Below are 18,590 nucleotides of genomic sequence, written 5' to 3'. Positions count from 1 at the left end.
TTTCCCCCCGTTGTCGATTATGCCTCAGGTATGGGTGCAGTACCCACACACTCAGCACAGCTACTGAGGCCTCCTTGGTATAGGATAGAGCCAAACTTGGGCCCAAAGGCATGTTTTACCTGCAGGAGGGGCTGCCTCTTCAATACAGTCCCTTGCCAGAAGGCATAGTGGTAAGGCATCTTGTCTACTGGAAGAGCCCTGAAATAAACAGAATGAGCTGTAAAGCATGGCTGTGCATTTTTTTTTTTTGAGACTCACTTTATCACCCTTAGTAGAGTGCCGTGGCATCACAGCTCTCAACAACCTCCAACTCCTGGGCTTAGGTGATTCTCTTGCCTCAGCCTCCCAAGTAGCTGGGACTACAGGCACCTACCACAATGCCCAGCTATTTTTTTGTTGCAGTTTGGCCAGGACTGGGTTCGAACCCGCCACCCTTGGTATATGGGGCCGACACCCTACCCACTAAGCCAAAGACACTGCCCACACCTGTGCATTTTAAGCATGGCATCACCACCACAATGGTGGGTAATGGTGCTCAGCCCGGAGGTGCTGCTTCCCACTTCTTTTTTTTTTTTTTTTTTTTTTTTTTTTGTAGAGACAGAGTCTCACTTTATCACCCTTGGTAGAGTGCCGTGGCGTCACACAGCTCACAGCAACCTCCAACTCCTAGGCTTAGGCGATTCTCTTGCCTCAGCCTCCCAAGTAGCTGGGATTACAGGCGCCCGCCACAACGCCCGGCTATTTTTTTTTTTGTTGCAGTTTGGCCGGGGCCGGGTTTGAACCCACCACCCTCGGCATGTGGGGCCGGCGCCCTACCCGCTGAGCCACAGGCGCCGCCCGCTTCCCACTTCTTAATCAGGACATCCTTGATAAAGGACAAGAAACCAAGAGTCAGTACATTTGGCCAGACTTTAGGCCTCATCTGAGCAGTGGCCAACAAATGGCCCACCTGTACAGTCTTGCAAACTATTGGGACATTTGGGTGATAGAACTCTGGGAATTTCTTGCCTCACAGACACTCAGAATATACATCACAGTCACAGATATCTATACATAAACTCAGGCCACAAATGAGGACTCAACAGGACACCCTGAAAATGGAAATCTTAAGTCCCCCAGCCAAGTAAATGGATGCCCTCTTAACTAAGGGGATCCCAGAAAAATCTTTTTCTTTCTTTTTTTCTTTTTGTAGACACATGTCTCACTTTATTGCCCTCAGTAGAGTGCTGTGACATCACAACTCAGAGCAAACTCCAACTCCTGGGTTTAGGTGATTCTCTTGCCTCAGCCTCCCGAGGAGCTGGGACCATAGGTGCCTGCTACAATGCCTGGGTATTTTTTCATTGCAGTTTGGCCGGGGCCCAGTTTGAACCTGCCACCCTCAGTATATGGGACTGGAGCCTTACTGACTGAGCCACAGGTGCCACCCAGAAAAATCTTTTTTTGGAGGGTTTGCAGTTTTTGGCCAGGGTGGTGTTTGAACCCACCACCTCCAGCATGTGAGGCTGGCGCCTACTTGTTGAGCCACAGGCGTTGCCCCCACCCAGAAAAATCTTTAAGTTGAATTGGCAGGCCAAAAGTAGAAGGGACAAACCTCATTATGCCCCCTCCCTTTGGAGTCACTCTTGTAACAATAATATACTAAACCACTAATGGGACTTACGGCCACACAAGACAAAGCTTAAACCACACCTGCAAGCCATCAGTTTACTTAACAAATCACTTTATTTATTTTTTATTATTATTTTTTTTTAGGGACAGAGTCTCACTTTGTTGCCCTCAGTAGAGTGCTGTGGTGTCACAGCTCACAGCAATCTCCAGCTCTTAGGTTTAGGAGATTCTCTTGCCTCAGCCTCCTGAGCAGCTGGGACTACAGGCACCCGCCACAACGTCTGGCTATTTTTTTGTTGCAGTTTGTCCTGGGGCTGGGTTTGAACCTGCCGCCCTCGGTATATGGGGCCAGCACCCCACCCACTGAGCCACAGGCACTGCCCCACCTATAACATTTTTAGCAAACCAGTGTATGCCTTCTATGTACTGATTTATGGTTTTACATGTAATCCCTGTTTCCATGAATGTATACAATCAAATTGTAACCTTGTGGCCTTAGGCACATTTTCTTGGGACCCCATGAAGCTGTGCACTTTAGGCCACCCAACACACACTTTTTTTTTTTTTTTTTGAGACAGAGCCTCACGCTGTTGCCCTGGGTAGAGTGCTGTTACATCATAGCTCACAGCAACCTCAAACTCCTGGGCTCAAGCGAGTCTCCTGTCTCCGCCTCCCAAGTAGCTGGGACTACAGGCACCCGCCACAACGCCTGGCTATTTTTTTTTTTTTTTGGTTGCAGCCATCATTGTTGTTTGGCGGGCCCGGGCTGGATTCGAACCCACCAATCAGGTGTACGTGGCTGGTGCCTTAGCCACTTGAGCCACAGGCGCCGAGCCAGCCAACACACACTTTTGACTCATAGTAAATTTCCTTATAAAATTATTTGATAGAGTTTGGTTTTTTTTTCTGCTAACAAGCAGTGGTAGGGCTTGGGGAATTCTGGGAAGATGGCCAACTGGTAGCAACGCTCCATAGAGGCTCCTGAGCAGAGGGAGAAAAACTGGATGGAATCAGACTCTATGAAGCCAAAGGAGGGAATCTGAGCTGAGAAAGAAGTTCAGCAAGCTGTAACTCCAATGAAGAAAGCATTCAAGAAAATAAATTGGGGCGGCGCCTGTGGCTCAAGGAGTAGGGCGCCGGTCCCACATGCCAGAGGTGGCAGGTTCAAACCCAGCCCTGGCCAAAAACCACAAAGAAATAAAAAATAAATAAATAAATAAACAAAGAAAAGGAATTTCTTTAAAAAAAGAAAATAAATTATAGGTACAAAGCCTACCGACTATAGGATGGGTGACCCCTCCCCCAAGCAGGACACCTGCTGCAGGCTATCTGTCAGCGAGCAGGGAACAAAAGACCTCACATTTTACCTCGCTGGAGAGAGCCGCTAAACACCAGGTCTCTTTCTCCAGGGAGGTCCCACTTATCAACCTAGACACCATCCCGTCAGGCATATAATTGAATAGACATTTTCCTCCACAAGTCCAAACTCCCAATCCATCCTTCTCCCCTCTCATGGCAGTCTGAAGTTCTGCCCCCTGCAGAGCAGAGTGGTTGGTCTTTTCCTGAGAGATCTGGGCATAGCGTGGACTGCCAACCATCAGGACAAAATCTGTGACTAATAGGGAAGAAAGAGGGTGTGGAAAGAAAGGACACTCAGCAGGAGGAGGAGCAGTCCCCTGGTTATGACTATGCTCGGCCGGTGGTGATGTTGACTCTCGGTTCAGCCTGTGTCTGGCAGGACAGGGTGCAGAACCCCCAAGGGTAACAAAGTGAGACTCTGTCTCTAAAAAAGAGAGAGAGAGAGAAAAGAGAAAGCAGAGCTCAAGGAAACAAAAAAGTTAGTTGAGGAACTCTGAAATACAGTAGAATCCCTCAGTAATAGAGTTGATCAGGCAGAAGAAAGAATCTCTGAAACTGAAGACAAAGCTTTTGAAGTTCCCAAACACTCAAAGAGGCAGACAAATGAAGAGAAAAACTGATCATTCCCTGAGAGAGTTGTGGGATCACTCCAAAGATCAAACATTTGTCTTATAGGACTTCCCAAAGGAGAAGAGGATAGTCCTAAAGGTACAGATGCTCTACTCCAAGAGATTTTGGAGGAGAATTTCCAAGCATTGCAAGAGATACAGAGCTTCATATAGTAGACAGTTTCAGAACCCCATAAGACTCAATCCAAATAAAGCATCTCCTAGACACATTGTGATTAACTTTGCCAAAGTTAAAATGAAGGACAAAATTCTGCAAGCAGCCAGACATAAGGAAAACATCACCTACAAAGGGAGAAATACCAGAATGACTGCAGATTTCTCAGCCGAAACATTTCAAGCCAGAAGAGGATGGTCATTGACCTTCAATCTCCTAAAATAAAACAACTTCTAGCCCAGGATCCTATATCCAGCTAAACTGAGTTTCATTTGTTATAGAGAAATCAAATACTTTAATGACATACAAATATTGAAGAAATTTGCCATAACTAAACTATCTCTCCAGAATATTCTCAGACCCATTCTCCACAATGACCAGCGCAATGCTCTACCTCCAAAGTAAACTCACCCAGAAATTTTTGAACAAAAGCCAACTTCCACAGTGGTGAAAGGACTAAAAATGTCCACTGGACATCTGAAAATCATGACACTCAAAACACAACCAGGATTATCAATTCTCTCAATTAATGTGAATGGTTTAAATCGTCCTCTAAAGAGGCACATGCCAGGCTTGGCTCTCATAGCACAGTGGTAACTTACGGTGCCAGCCACATACACCAAGCGGCCTGGGCCAGGTAAATAACGACAAGTGCAAACAAAAAAATATCCAGGTGTTGTGGTGGGCACCTGTAGTCCCAGCTACTTGGGAGGCTGAAGCAAGAGAATCACTTAAGTCCAAGAGTTTGAGATTTCTGTGAACTGTGACACCACTGCACTCTACTGAGGGCAACATAGTGAGACTCTGTAAAAAAGAGGGGAGGGGAGGGGAGGGGAGGGGAAGGGAGGGGAAGGGAAGGGAAGGGAAGGGAAGGGAAGGGAAGGGGTACAGGCTGGCTGACTGGATACATAAACTCAGACTGGATATCTGCCATATACAAGAATCTCACCTTACCTTAAAGGATAAAAATAGACTCAGGGTGAAGGAAAGGACTTCTATAATACAGGCAAATGGAAATCAGAAAAAATCAGGGGTTGCAATTTTAGTTGCAGATACAATTGGCTTTAAACCAACAAAGATAAAGGAAGATAAGGATGGTCACTACATATTTGTCAAGGGAAACCCCCAACATGAAGAGACTTTGATAATTAACATTTATGCACCCTACCAAAATGTTCCTCAATTTATAAAGCAAACCCTAATGGATATGAACAACTTGTTATCTTCCTGCACTATAATAGTTGGAGATTGTAACACCCCTTTGACAGTTTTGGATAGATCCTCCAAGAAGAAACTAAACAAAGAAATATTAGACTTAAACCTGACCCTAGAACAAATGGACTTTACAGACCTCTACAAAACATTTCATCCTAATAAAACTGAATATACATTCTTCTCATCAGCCCACAGGTCATCCTCCAAAATAGATCATATCCTAGGACACAAGGCTAACCTCAGCAAATTTAAAAGTATAGAAATTATTCCTTGTATCTTCCCAGACCACCATGGAATGTAAGGTGAACTCAACAGCAACAGGAATCTTCATACTCAAACAAAGTCACGAAAACTAAATAATCTTAGGCTGAATGATAGCTGGATCAAAGATGAGATTAATGGAAATCACCAAATTTTTGGAACAAAATGATAATGAAGACAAAAATTATCAAAACCTGTGGGATACTACAAAGGCAGTTGTAAGAGGGAAATTTATAGCATTGGAAACCTTCATCAAGAAAACAGAAAGTGCCTAGCTCGCCCGAGTTTTGTTCTCTCCTCTTCAGACATCATGTCCTTCACTACTCGTTCCACCACTTTCTCCAGCAATTACCGGTCCCTGGGCTCAGTCCAGGCGCCCAGCTACAGTGTCCGGCCCGCCAGCAGTGCAGCCAGCATCTATGCAGGTGCCGGGGGCTCAGGTTCCCGGATCTCCATGTCCCGCTCCACCAGCTTCCGGGGCAGCTGCGGGTCCAGGGGCCTGGCCATGGGGATGGCTGGAGGTCTAGCAGGAATAGGGGGCATCCAGACCAAGAAGGAGACCATGCAAAAACTGAATGACCGCCTGGTCTCCTACTTGGACAGAGTGAGGAACTTGGAGACTGATAATTGGAGGCTGGAGGGCAAAATCCGGGAATACCTGGAGAAGAAGGGGCCCCAGGTCAGAGACTGGGCGCATTACTTCAAGACCATTGAGGACCTGAGGGCTCAGATCTTTGCAAATTCTGTGGACAATGCCCGCATCATCCTGCAAAGTGACAATGCCCATCTTGCTGCTGACGACTTTAGAGTCAAGTATGAGACAGAACTGGCTATGCGCCAATCTGTGGAGAGCAACATCCATGGGCTCTGCAAGGTCATTGATGACACCAATATCACTCGACTGCAGCTGGAGTCAGAGATCGAGGCTCTCAAGGAGGAGCTGCTCTTCATGAAGAAGAACCACAAGGAGGAAGTAAAAGTCCTGCTAGCCCAGATTGCTAGCTCTGGGTTGACTGTGGAAGTAGATGCTCCCAAATCCCAGGACCTGAGCAAGATCATGGCAGACATGCGGGCCCAATATGACGAGCTGGCTCAGAAGAACCAAGAAGAGCTGGCCAAGACCTGGTCCCACCAGTTTGAGGAGAGCACCTCAGTAGTCACCTCACAGTCTGCTGAGGTCGGAGCTGCTAAGACAATGCTCACAGAGCTGACGCGTACAGTCCAGTCCTTGGAGATCGAACTGGACTCCATGAGAAATCAGAAGTCCAGGTTGGAGGACAGCCTGAGGGAGGTGGAGGCCCGCTACACCTTGCAGATGGAGCAACTCAATGGGGTCCTGCTGCATTTGGAGTCAGAGCTGGCACAGACCCGGGCAGAGGGGCAGTGCCAGGCCCAGGAGTATGAGGCACTGCTGAACATCAAGGTCAAGCTAGAGGCTGAAATCGCCACCTACCGCCACCTGCTGGAAGATGGGGAGGACTTCAACCTTGGTGATGCCCTGGACAGCAGCAACTCCATGCAAACCATCCAATAGACCACCACCCGCAGGATAGTGGACAGCAAAGTGGTGTCTGAGACCAACGACACCAAAGTTCTGAGACACTAAGGCAGTACAGCAGCATGCCCTTATGTCAATAAAGAGTTCAGAGGTCACTGGAAAAATAAAAAAGAAAACAGAACGTGGGTGGCACCTGTGGCTCAGTGAATAGAGCACTGGCCCCCATATACTCAGGGTGCCGGGTTCAAACCCAGCCCTGGCCAAACTGCAACAAAAAATAGCTGGGCATTGTGGGCAGGTGCCTGTAGTCCCAGCTCCTCAGGAGGCTGAGGCAAGAGAATCACCTAAGCCAAAGAGCTGGAGGGACTCAACTTCAAAACTCTTAGAAGTAGGCAGCACCTGTGGCTCAAGGAGTAGGGCGCCGGTCCCATATGCCGGAGGTGGCAGGTTCAAACCTACCCCGGCCAAAAACCCAAAAAAAAAAAAAAAAAAACTCTTAGAAGTGATCAAGGAATACAGCAGCGTCTCAGGATACAAAATCAATACTTACAAATCAGTAGCTTTTTTTTTTTTTTTTTTGTAGAGACTGAGTCTCACTTTATGGCCCTCGGTAGAGTGCCGTGGCCTCACACAGCTCACAGCAACCTCCAACTCCTGGGCTTAAGCGATTCTCTTGCCTCAGTCTCCCGAGTAGCTGGGACTACAGGCGCCCCAAATCAGTAGCTTTTATATATGCCAACCATAGTCAAGATGAAAATATAGTCAAGGACTCTATTCCTCTTACAGTATTGCCAAGGAAAATGAAATATCTGGGAATTTACCTAACAAAGGACGTGAAAGATCTCTATAAAGAGAACTATGAAACTCCGAGAAAAGAAATAGCTGAAGATGTTAACAAATGGAAAAACATACCATGCTCATGGCTGGGAAGAACCAACATTATTAAAACGTCCATACTACCCAAAGCAATCCCCATTAAAGCATCACTGTCATACTTTAAAATATGAAAAAATAGTACTTAGTTTTATATGGAATCAGAAAAAACATCGAATAGCAAATACATTACTCAGAAATAAGAACAAATCAGGAAGCATCATGTTACCAGACTTCAGGCTATATTATAAATCTATAGTGATCAAAACAGCATGGTAATGGCACAAAAAACAGAACGGTAGATTTATGGAACAGAATAGAGAACCAAGAGATGAACCCAGCTACTTATCATCATTTGATCTTCAACAAGCCTATCAAAAATATTCAGAAGGGGGGCGGCGCCTGTGGCTCAGTCAGTAAGGCGCCAGCCCCATATACCGAGGGTGGCGGGTTCAAACCCAGCCCGGTCAAACTGCAACCAAAAAATAGCCGGGCGTTGTGGCGGGCGCCTGTAGTCCCAGCTACTCGGGAGGCTGAGGCAAGAGAATCGCTTAAGCCCAGGAGTTGGAGGTTGCTGTGAGCTGTGTGAGGCCACGGCACTCTACCAAGGGCCATAAAGTGAGACTCTGTCTCTACAAAAAAAAACAAAAAAACAACAAAAAAAAATATTCAGAAGGGGAAGGACTCCCTATTTAACAAATGGTGCTGGGTGAACTGGCTGGCAACCTCTAGAAGACTGAAACTGGACCCCCACCTTTCACCATTAACAAAAATTGACTCTCACTGGATCAAAGATTTAAACTTAAGACATGAAACTATAAAAATACTAGAAGAGAGTGGAGAGAAAACACTTGAAGAAATAGGCCTGGGAGAGTATTTTATGAGGATGACCCCCCAGCAATTGAAGCAACACCAAAACACATTACTGGGATCTGATCAAACTAAAAAGCTTTTTTTTTTTGGTTTTTGGCCGGGGTTGGGTTTGAACCCGCCACCTCTGGCATATGGGACCGGTGCCCTACTCACTGAGCCACAGGCGCCACCCCAAACTAAAAAGCTTTTGCACAGCCAAGAGCACAGTAAGTAAAGCAAACAGACAACCTTCAGAATGGGAGAAGATCTTTTCAGGTTATGCTTCGGACAAAGGTCTGATAACTAGAATCCACAGAGAACTCACACTAATCAATAAAAAAAGAACAGGCGGCGCCTGTGGCTCAGTGGGTAGGGCATGGGTCCCATATACCAAGGCTGGTGGGTTCGAACCCTGCACAGCCAAACTGCAACAACAAAAAAAAATAGCCAGGCGTTGTGGCAGACGCCTGTAGAGCAGCTACTTGGGAGGCTGAGGCAAGAGAATTGCCTAAGCCCAGGAATCGGAGGTTGCTGTAAGCTGTCGTGCACTCTACTGAGGGCAATAAAGTGAACTCTATCTCCAAAAATAAATAAATAAGTAAGCAAAGAACAAATAACCCCGTTTCTATATGGGCAAGAGACTTGAACAGAAACTTTTCTGATGAAGACAGGCACATGACCTACAAAGACATGAAAAACTGCTCTTTATCCTTAATCATCAGAAATGCAAATCAAACCACTTTGAGATATCATCTAACTCCAGTAATTTTAGCCCACATCACAAAATCCTAAAACTACAGATGGTGGTGTGGATGCTGAAAGAAGGGTACACTTCTACGCTGCTGGTGGGAATGCAAGCTAATACGACCTTTTTGGAAAGAAGTTTAGAGAACACTCAAGGAACTAAAAGTAGACCTACTGTTCGATCCTGCAATTCCTCTACTAGGTATATACCCAGAGGATCAAAAATTATTTTACAACAAAGACATTTGCACTAGAATGTTTATTGCAGTCCAATTCATAATGGCCAAGACATGGAAACATCCACAGTGCCCATCAACCCATGAATGGATTAACAAATTGTGGTATATGTACCTCATGGAATACTATGCATCCATAAACAAAATGGAGACTTCACATCTTTTATGTTTACCTGGATGGAGCTGGAACATATTCTTCTTAGTAAAGTATCTCAAGAATAGAAGAAAGGTGGCGGTGCCTGTGGCTCAAAGGGGTAGGGCGCTGACCCCATATGCCAGAAGTGGCGGGTTCAAACTCAGCCCCAGCCAAAAACTGCAAAAAATGGGGAAAACAGTATCCAATGTACTCAATACTACTATGAAATCAATATACAATCACCTACACATTCATATGAATGGCAAAAGATAACAAAAAAAGTTATCTATAGCCCAGAAAGTAGAGGGGAAGGGAGGGAGGATATGAGAGGAGGGAGGGTATTTGGGGGGGACCTTAACTAATGTGCATGATGCAATGGTACATTTCAAAACTATTAAGAAATGAGTATAATTGTGATGGATGTTACTTAATTCAATGTAAGCATTTCACATTGTATATTAAGCAGTACACTGAACCCCATGAATGCATCAATGTACAAAGTTGTGATTTAATAAAAAATAATAATTAAAAAATTAAAATTAAAAAACTGAGAGTGGCGCTTGGGGCTCAGTGGGTAGGGCGCCGGCCCTCTATACCGAGGGTGGTGGGTTCAAACACAGCCCCAGCCAAACTGCAACAAAAAAATAGCCGGGCGTTGTGGCAGGCGCCTGTAGTCCCAGTTACTCGGGAGGCTGAGGCAAGAGAATCCTTAAGCCTAGGAGCTGGAGGTTGCTGTGAGCTGTGACACCACAGCACTCTACCCAGGGTGACAAAGTGAGACTCTATCTCAAAAAAACAATAATAAATAAAAATTTAAAAACTGAAAAAAATTGGTGGGGGTACCATTCCCACGTGCAATCATACCTATGGGGTAAATTTTCAGCAAGGAAATTGCTGTATGAAAACGCAAGTGCCTCTGTAATGTAGATCAATATTGCTGGATTGGTGTCCCCATAAGTTTTTTTTTTTTTTTTTTTGCAGTCTTTTGGCTGGGGTTGGGTTTGAACCCTCCACCTCCGGCATATGGGACTGACGCCCTACTCCTTTGAGCCACAGGCGCCGCCCCCAAGAAGTTGTTCAGATCCCTGTAGTGGTGCTTGTCCATTTCTCCAACAGCAAGACACCCAAGCTGGGTATTAATCACTGTCAATCACTCAACATACGTACACCTACTGCACGCTGGACTCTCCCCGTTTCCGTCAGCCTAGACTTAGCTCTTCCTCAGATCATCTGGGTCCCAGATGCCAGATGGAAGTGACACTGGCCTGTCCTTCAGGACTGGTAGGAGGCGGGAAACATGTCAGAAAGAAGACACGAGAGCCGATATTCTCCCCTCCCCAGATTCGACTGCAAATGAACCCTAACCTTACCCCTTTGGACATTCTGGTCTTTGGTTGTGCCTGCAGCCTCATCTTGTGGTGGGGACGCGTCTGCCTCCCCGTAACGCCCACCACCCTCTCACTTAGCATGGTTCAAACACAACAGAAGAGCAGAGCGGAGTTGACTGACAGAGGTGACCACTGCTGATAAACTGACGGCCACCTGCCAGGACCATGCTGGGTTCCAAAGCACAGCAATGAGCGAGAGACTGAACCTCTGCCATTAGGGCGCTCATAAGTGAGAGGAAATAACCAGACGCAAGTAACCAGCCATGAGGATTTCAGAGGGCCCGGAAGAAACAAAATAAAAGGGAGTTGAAACGAAAGCAGGGACCAGCGAGGCGAGTTTAGGGGGAGATCGTTCCTGACAGCGGGGACATCACGGGCAATAGTTCGGAGGCGGGAACGAGTTTAGCCAGTTCTAGGACAGCGAAGACCTGCCGCCAACCGAGAAGGTTCCCGGACACGCCGGGCTGGACTTCCGCTCCCGCTTCCGCGCCCGGAAGTACGTGTAGCCGGGGGCGGCCTGCGCCGGAGCACAGAAGGACCCTTTAGGCACCGCTGAGGCCAGGGCGCTAGGTGGCGCTAGAGAGCTACTCAGCAGGGGGTCACCGGGGCGGGCTCCGGGCAGTACCGGCGTGGCCGACCACTGTCGCCGGCGAGCGCCGTGCTCCAGGATTGGCGGCCCGAGCGGTGGGGGCAGGCACTTAGGGCAAGGCCCCCAGGGATTGGCGACTGCGCAAACGGGGCGGAGCGGCCCTTTTGTCTGAGGCGCTGCGGGCTGTAGCCCCTTCACGCGCGAGCTGGCTGCGCGGACGGTGAGTGGAGGCGCGCGTGGGCCCCAGGCGGTCCAGGACCCCCACCCACCCCTCACGGACATCACCTGGGTCAGCGTGTCCTTCGCACCGATGGGACACTTCCTGCGGGCACGCGCTGCCCTCCTCGCTAGCACTGGTGCCTCCCGGCGATGCCGCACCCGGTCCCCACCCTTCCCCTCGCCACGCCCCGCGCCCTCCGGACCTCCCGCCGCCTCCCACCCTCGGTGCTCTTTCCCCGGTCCGGACCCGCAAACCCTTCCCCCCTCCGGAACCCCCTCGGCTGGAACCCCCAGCCCCTTCCCTCACCCCTCACCCTGGCGGCCCTTTGCGCCGCGTTCTCGGCTGGGTCTCGATAGAGAGGACGTTGTGGGGGTAGTCTTCCTCAAAGATTGAAGACCGGGGTTTTTTATTCTGTGCGCAACCTTAAGGGCCCTAAAGGCCCCCGGCGGAGCGCCCCTGTTTAGCAACAACCGTGCTTTCCCGCGACCGGCGCTGGTAGCCGAGCCCCGCGTCCGGGCCCCACACCGCGATGTGCGGTCTTTTCCCAGCTACTTTGTAAGGGCTTATTTTAATGAATGAGACCAACGGTTTGCAACGTGGCAAATATTTTCCTAGTTTAGTATTGGCTTTTTAATTGTTTAATAGAAGGTAATATGTAAGTTCTTTTTTTTGTGTGTGTGGTTTTTGGCCAGGGCTGGGTTTGAACCCGCCACCTCCGGCATATGGGACCGGCGCCCTACTCCTTGAGCCACAGGCGCCGCCCTATATGTAAGTTCTTTTAACGCAAACATGTTAGAGAGATAGGAAGCCGCCCTGCAGTTGCGAATTGCGGCGCAATCGTGAGTCAGCGGGGGCGCGCGGCTCGCCCCCGCCGGGTCAGTTATTGCAGATTGTCGGGTTCAAACCCGTCTGGCTGCCCGTCAGCTGCACCCGTGCTTCTCTGTCGGGGGAACCAGGAAACGTCGGGGGGGAGGGGGTTGGGGAGCTCTGGGCTGCTTTGCCCAGGTGGAGCCCTAATTCCCGTTCTTATTTGCAGAGGTTGAAATCTCTTCGTGTTTTAGCCCTTGCATTTCGTTTTCACTTGCCAGCTTGTATTCTTTAACATGTATGTTAAAACGTATTTCTCAGTTCATCCGTTTGGCTGCAATTTTGTTCTTTTGTCTTGGTTTGTTGTTTTTTTTTTTTTTTTTTTTTTTTTGAGAGAAAAGAGTTTATGTTTTAAATGGTCAAAAATTTTCTTAAACACTTTTGAGCTTTGTCCTGTGTTTTAAAGGGTTTCCTTGCTCTCCCAGGTAGTCTCCGTGGAGAGGACAGTGCCCCCAAACGTGAAAACGGAGGGGGCCCCATAAGGACCCTGGGTTTTAAAATAAATTCGTTTTTCTCTGGTACTTGTAAAATGTTGGATACATCTGGAATTTATTTTGGTGTGGAGTGAGTTTGGAATCCAGCTTCATTTTTTTTCTCTAAGTAATAGCTATTTCTGATACCATCTATTGAATAATTCATCTCTTTATTAACTTGAAACACTCCTTTTCATATAATTTATTCTTACATGTCTTTAGGCCCATTTCTGGAGTTTATGGTGGCTTTGATGTGAGTAAAGTTTTGATTTGTAAGCTACAGATCTGCCCTCAAGGTATCTGCTTTTGGTATTTTGCTTAGAAAGGCCCTTCCCATGTAAAATAATACAAATCTACGTGTATTTTTCCAACTTCATTTTTATTGATAGATAACAATTGTACATTTCTATGGAGTACAAGTCATATTTGGTACATGTATGCAATGTGTTACAGTCAAACGGGGTAATTGGGATATCTGTCACTGCAAACATTTGTGTTGAGAACATTTCAGATTTTCTCTTCTAGCTGTTTTGAAATATACAATAAGTTAATGTTAGTTATAGTCACCTACTGTGCAATGGAACTCCAGAATTTATTCCTTCTGTCTAACTGTATGTTTATATCAGTTAGCCAACCTCCCATCATCCCCCACCCCCACACTTCACAGCCTCTGGTAACCGTGCTTTCCGTGACCAGCGCTGTCATTCTGTCTACCTGTCATTTTACTGTCATTCTACTCTCTACCTCAAAAGATCAACTTTTTTAGTTCCCTCATGTGAGTGCGAACATGCGATACTTGTCTTTCTGTAGCTGACTTAACATAATGACCTCCAGTTCTGTCCATGTTCCTGCAAATGACAGGATTATGGCTGAATAAAACTCCTTTGTGCATATATACCATTATTTTCTTTATCCCTTTAAACACTGATGGGCACTTAGGTTGATTTCATATCTTTGCCTTTGTGAATAGTGCTGCAGTAAACTTGGACATCCAGTTATCTCTTTCATATACTGATTTGCTCTTTTTTTCAATATATACCCAACAGTGGGATTGCTGGGTCATACACTGGATGTATTTTTAGTTTTCTGAGGAACCTCCATGCTGTTTTCCATAGCCTACCTGGAGTATACTAGCATGCCCCTTTCTCCCTATCCTTAACAGCATTTTGTTATTTTTTATCTTTTTGATAATAGCCATTTTTTTTTTACATTATTAGTAACCAAAATCTATATTTTATTCAGATTTCTTCAGTTTTTCCCAATGTCCTTTTTCATTCTGTTCCAGGATCTCATTCAAGATACCCAATTATATTTAGTAGTTATGCCTCCATAGGGTCTTCTTGGTTGTGACAGCATCTCAGATTCTTCCTGTTTTTGATAACTTTAACAGTGTTGAGAATTACTTGTGGTTATTTTATAGCATGTCCCTCAACTGAAATTAATCTGACATTTGAGTACAGTACTAAGAATAATGTGTTCTATATCCATTTGGGTTAATACGAAAAATGTAAAGTCTCCATCTTTCTTAGTGGCTGAATAGTATTCCATGGTATACATATACCATAGCTTGTTAATCCATTCCTGTGTTGGTGGGCATTTTGGCTGTTTCCACATTTTGGTGATTGTAAATTGAGCTGCAATAAACTGTCCAGTCCAAGTGTCCCTGTGGTAAAAGGATTTTTTTTCTTCTGGGTAGACGCCTAGCAATGAGATTACAGGATCAAATAGGAGATCCAACTTGAGTTCTTTGATGGTTCTCCAAACTGCCTTCCAAAAAGGTTGTATTAGTTTGCAGTCCCACCAGCAGTGTAAAAGTGTTCCCTTCTGTCCACATCTGTAGTTATGAGACAAGCATCTGCAGTTTTGAGACAAGCTGGGTGCTGATCACCAGTGACAGCAAAATAGTGTCTATGGAGACAACTGTTTCTAGCTGGTGAAGTTTTGCTCTTTTTATGGCCTTTGAGAATTTTGCTGAGGGCTAATAAATAGTACATGATCATGCCCCTATCTGGTTGGGTGTAGTCTCTCGACAGCTTGTCCCTGTTGGCATGATGCTTTTTGAAATGGGAGATGAGTGTTTGTCTAAGATGGAGGTTCTTAACATCAAGGGTGTTCCAAACACCCCACTTGGCTGCTTGTCTCCCATTATTTTAATCTGGCCATCTCTGTCAGCTACAGAAATTCCATCTTATCTGGAGAGCTTGAGGTCTTATCTGTAGTTTTATTTCTTTTGTTTTGTTTTGAGACAAAGTTTCACTCTGTCGCCCTGGAGTTGAGTGCTGTGACATCATAGCTCACAGTAACATCAAAATCTTGGGCTCAAGCAAACCTCTTGTCTCAGTCTGCCAAGATCTGGGACATGCCTGCCACAATGCCTGGCTAATTTTTCTATTTTGTAGAGATGGGGTCTTGCTTTGCTCAAGCTGATCTCCAACTCCTAAGCTCAGGCAATCTATTCACCACTGCCTCCCAGAGTGCTAGGATTACAGACATGAACTACCTCACCGGGCCATCTGTAGTTCCATTTCCCAGTCCCACTTGCACTAAGGCTCGGTTGCCCCTGCCAGGGAATTGAGTCCCAACACTCTTGCCAGAACAAGCTCAGACAGTCATCTCCAGAGGCAAACTTAGACCTCATTCTCCCCTTACAGGTACTAATTCACCACTTTCGGCTCCACAAACAGTACTGTCATCTAAATGCCTAGGATTCGGGCACATTAGAACTTGATCCTGGAGGAGCAGCTTCTCTTGATGACATCCCCCACTATTCTGTTGTCCTTGAAATGATGAGTAATGACAGTGGGGCTTTGTCTCCCCCTGCTGCACAGGACAGGGCAGAAGGAGAGGTTTGCAGGCTGGCCTTCCTTGTCTGAGGCCTGCTCCTCTCAGATCAACACACAGAAGGTGGAGGAGCATGAAGAATGGTTTCTGATCCATAACTAGGAGAAGGTTCCCTTCTTGTTTCACTTTCATCTTCAACAGCACGGCTTGGTTTCATTGCTGGAGCTACCAGAATCACTCCAGCCATCCAGATCACTGGGAACCCTCTGTGTCTCCAGAGAAGAACAGGCAGCTCTACCCATGAGGGCGCAAGAGGAGGCCTGCTCCATGTTGTGGTTGGGAGACTCCACCTGGTATTCTTGGAGACTTCTAAGTGGGTGACTTTGGACAAGAAACCCATTCTGTTTCCAGGCAGCAAACATTCTCTGTCTCTCTCTCAGTGGCAATTTTGATCTTTTGTTTTGAAACCAGTTATTAATTACACAAACAAGGCAATGGACTCGATTGGCCAATTCTTCCCTTGTTGAATAGTCAGGGTAAGGATTTTGTTCAAATGCCTGTTGAAGTATCTTCAGGTCATCTGGAGTAAATTTATGTTGTGATCTTATTTTTCCTCTGCTCCCTTTTATTCTTATTTCTTCATGACTGTCCTTATTTAGAGATCCATTGGAAGCCATGTCCAATCTCTCCTCCAGCCTTTCCCAGCAACACCGATAATAGCCATTTTAACGGGATTGATATGATCGCTCATTGTACTCTTTTTTTTTTTTTCTCAATTTTTTTGAGACAGAGCCTCAAGCTGTCACCCTGGGTAGAGTGCCGTGGCATCACAGCTCACAACAACCTCCAATTCCTGGGCTCAAGCGATTCTCCTACCTCTGCCTCCCAAGTAACTGGGACTACAGGCACCGGCCACAATACCCAGCTGGGTTTTTTTTTTTTTGGTTACAGCCGTCGTTGTTTGGTGGGCCTGGGCTGGATTCAAACCCACCAGCTCAGGTGTATGTGGCTGGCGCCTTATCCGCTTGAGCCACAGGTGCCGAGCCTGCTCATTGTCTTTTTTTTTGCAGTTTTTGGCCAGGGCTGGGTTTGAACCCGCCACCTCCAGCATATGGGTTCAGTGCCCTACTCCTTTGAGCCACAGGCTCCACCCTCATTGTAGTCTTAATGTACATTTCCCATGATTAGTGATCACAGAATACTGTTCATATTCCTTCCTGTTGACCATTTGTCCATTTGCTCATTTTTAAATCAAATTATTTGATTTTTTTTTGCTGTTGAATAGGGTTTCTTGGACATTTCCTTGTCAGATCGATAGTTTCTAAATATTTTCTCCCATTTTATAGGTCGTCTCTTCACTCAGTTGAGTGTTTCCTTTGCTCTGCAGAAGATTTTTAGCTTAATTTAATTCCGTTAGTCTATTTTTATTTTTTTTTGAAGCAGAGTCTCACTATGTTGCCCTGTAGAGTGCTCTGACATCTCAGCTCACAGCAACCTCTAACTCTCGGGCTTAAGTGATTCTCTTGCCTCAGCTTCTGAAGTAGCTGGGACTACAGGTGTCCGCCACAACGCCCAGCTATTTTTTGTTGCAGTTGTCATTGTTGTTTAGCTGGCCTGGACCAGGTTTGAAGCTGCTACCCTCCGTGTATGTGGCTGGCTCCATATCCACTGTGCAACGTGCGCCAAGCCTGTCTTCTTTTTAGGTCTTACTCAAAAATGTGTCCCCCATGGCTCAGCGCCCATAGCATAGTGGTTACAGGGCCAGCCACATACACCTAGAGTGGCAGGTTTAAACCCGGCCACGGCCAGCTAAACAACAATGACAACTGCAATAAAAAAATAGCTGGGCATTGTGGAGGGCACCTGTAGTCCCAGCTACTTGGGAGGCTGAGGCAAGAGGATCGCTTAAGCCCAAGAGTTTGAGGTTGCTGTGAGCTGTGAACCACAGCACTCTACAGGGCAACATAGTGAGAATCTGTCTCAAAAAAAAATTTTGTTCCTGGGCAGCGCCAGTGGCTTAGGGAGTAGGGCACTGGCCCCATGTACGAAAGGTGGCGGGTTCGAACCTGGCCTGGGCCAAACTGCAATATAAAAACAGCCAGGCGTTAAAAAAAACAAAAAACAACCAGGCGTTGTGGCAGGTGCCTGTAGTCCCAGCTACTCAGGATGCTGAGGCAAGAGAATCACCTAAGCCCAAGAGCTAGAGGTTGCAGTGATGCCACAGCACTCTACCAAGGGCGACAAAGTGAGACTCTGTCTCTAAATTAAAAAAAAAAAAAAAAAAAATTGTGTTCCCCAGACTAGTGCCCTAAAGTGTTTCCCTGATGTTTTGTAGTTGTCTTCATAGGGATATGGGATGGATCCTGAGGATTTCTTTTTCTTTTTTTTTTTTTTTTTTTTGGAGCCAGAGTTTCACTTGGTCACCCTTGGTAGAGTGCTGTGACATCTTAGCTCACAGCTACCTCAAATTCTTGGGCTCAAGTGATCTTCTTGCCTAAGCCTCCCAAGTAACTGGGACCACAGGCTCTAGAAAAATGTCCTGCTGTTTTTTAGAGATAGGGGTCTTGCTGAGGCCCACGCTCGTCTTGAACCTGTGAGCTCAGGCAATACACACACTTCGGCCTCCGAAGTGCTGGGATTACAGATGTGAGCCACCATCCCTGGCCGATACTGAGGATTTCTGAAGTTTAAGTTTGTTGCTTTT

At 46.4% G+C, this 18,590-nt stretch overlaps 2 protein-coding genes across 5 annotated transcripts in view; both read left to right on the top strand.

Moving 5' to 3' along the window:
• The first annotated feature begins 5,516 nt into the window (after positions 1-5,516).
• On the top strand, positions 5,517-6,880 carry LOC128563117 (keratin, type I cytoskeletal 18-like). Its single transcript, XM_053558235.1, has one exon. It carries the CDS (start codon positions 5,540-5,542, stop codon positions 6,761-6,763), a length of 1,224 nt encoding a protein of 407 aa, XP_053414210.1. The 5' UTR covers positions 5,517-5,539; the 3' UTR covers positions 6,764-6,880.
• Positions 6,881-11,573: 4,693 nt separating this feature from the next.
• The window catches only part of ZNF250 (zinc finger protein 250), a 124,016-nt gene continuing 116,999 nt past the window's right edge, over positions 11,574-18,590 (top strand). For all 4 annotated transcript variants that reach the window (XR_008373741.1, XM_053558206.1, XM_053558207.1 and 1 more), the window contains exon 1: positions 11,574-11,765. The gene's annotated coding sequence lies outside the window, so the exon portion shown is untranslated. The remainder of the gene's footprint in view (positions 11,766-18,590) is intronic.

This window comes from Nycticebus coucang, chromosome 13 (genome assembly GCF_027406575.1).
Source record: "Nycticebus coucang isolate mNycCou1 chromosome 13, mNycCou1.pri, whole genome shotgun sequence".
NCBI classification, from domain to species: domain Eukaryota; kingdom Metazoa; phylum Chordata; class Mammalia; order Primates; family Lorisidae; genus Nycticebus; species Nycticebus coucang.
The sequence above is the reverse complement of the archived record's forward strand: the minus strand, read 5'-3'. Positions and strand labels throughout refer to the sequence as shown.

Coding starts and splice junctions, on each gene's coding strand:
- LOC128563117 (XM_053558235.1), top strand. CDS start 5,540: ATGTCCTTCACTACTCGTTCCACCACTTTCTCCAGCAATTACCGGTCC.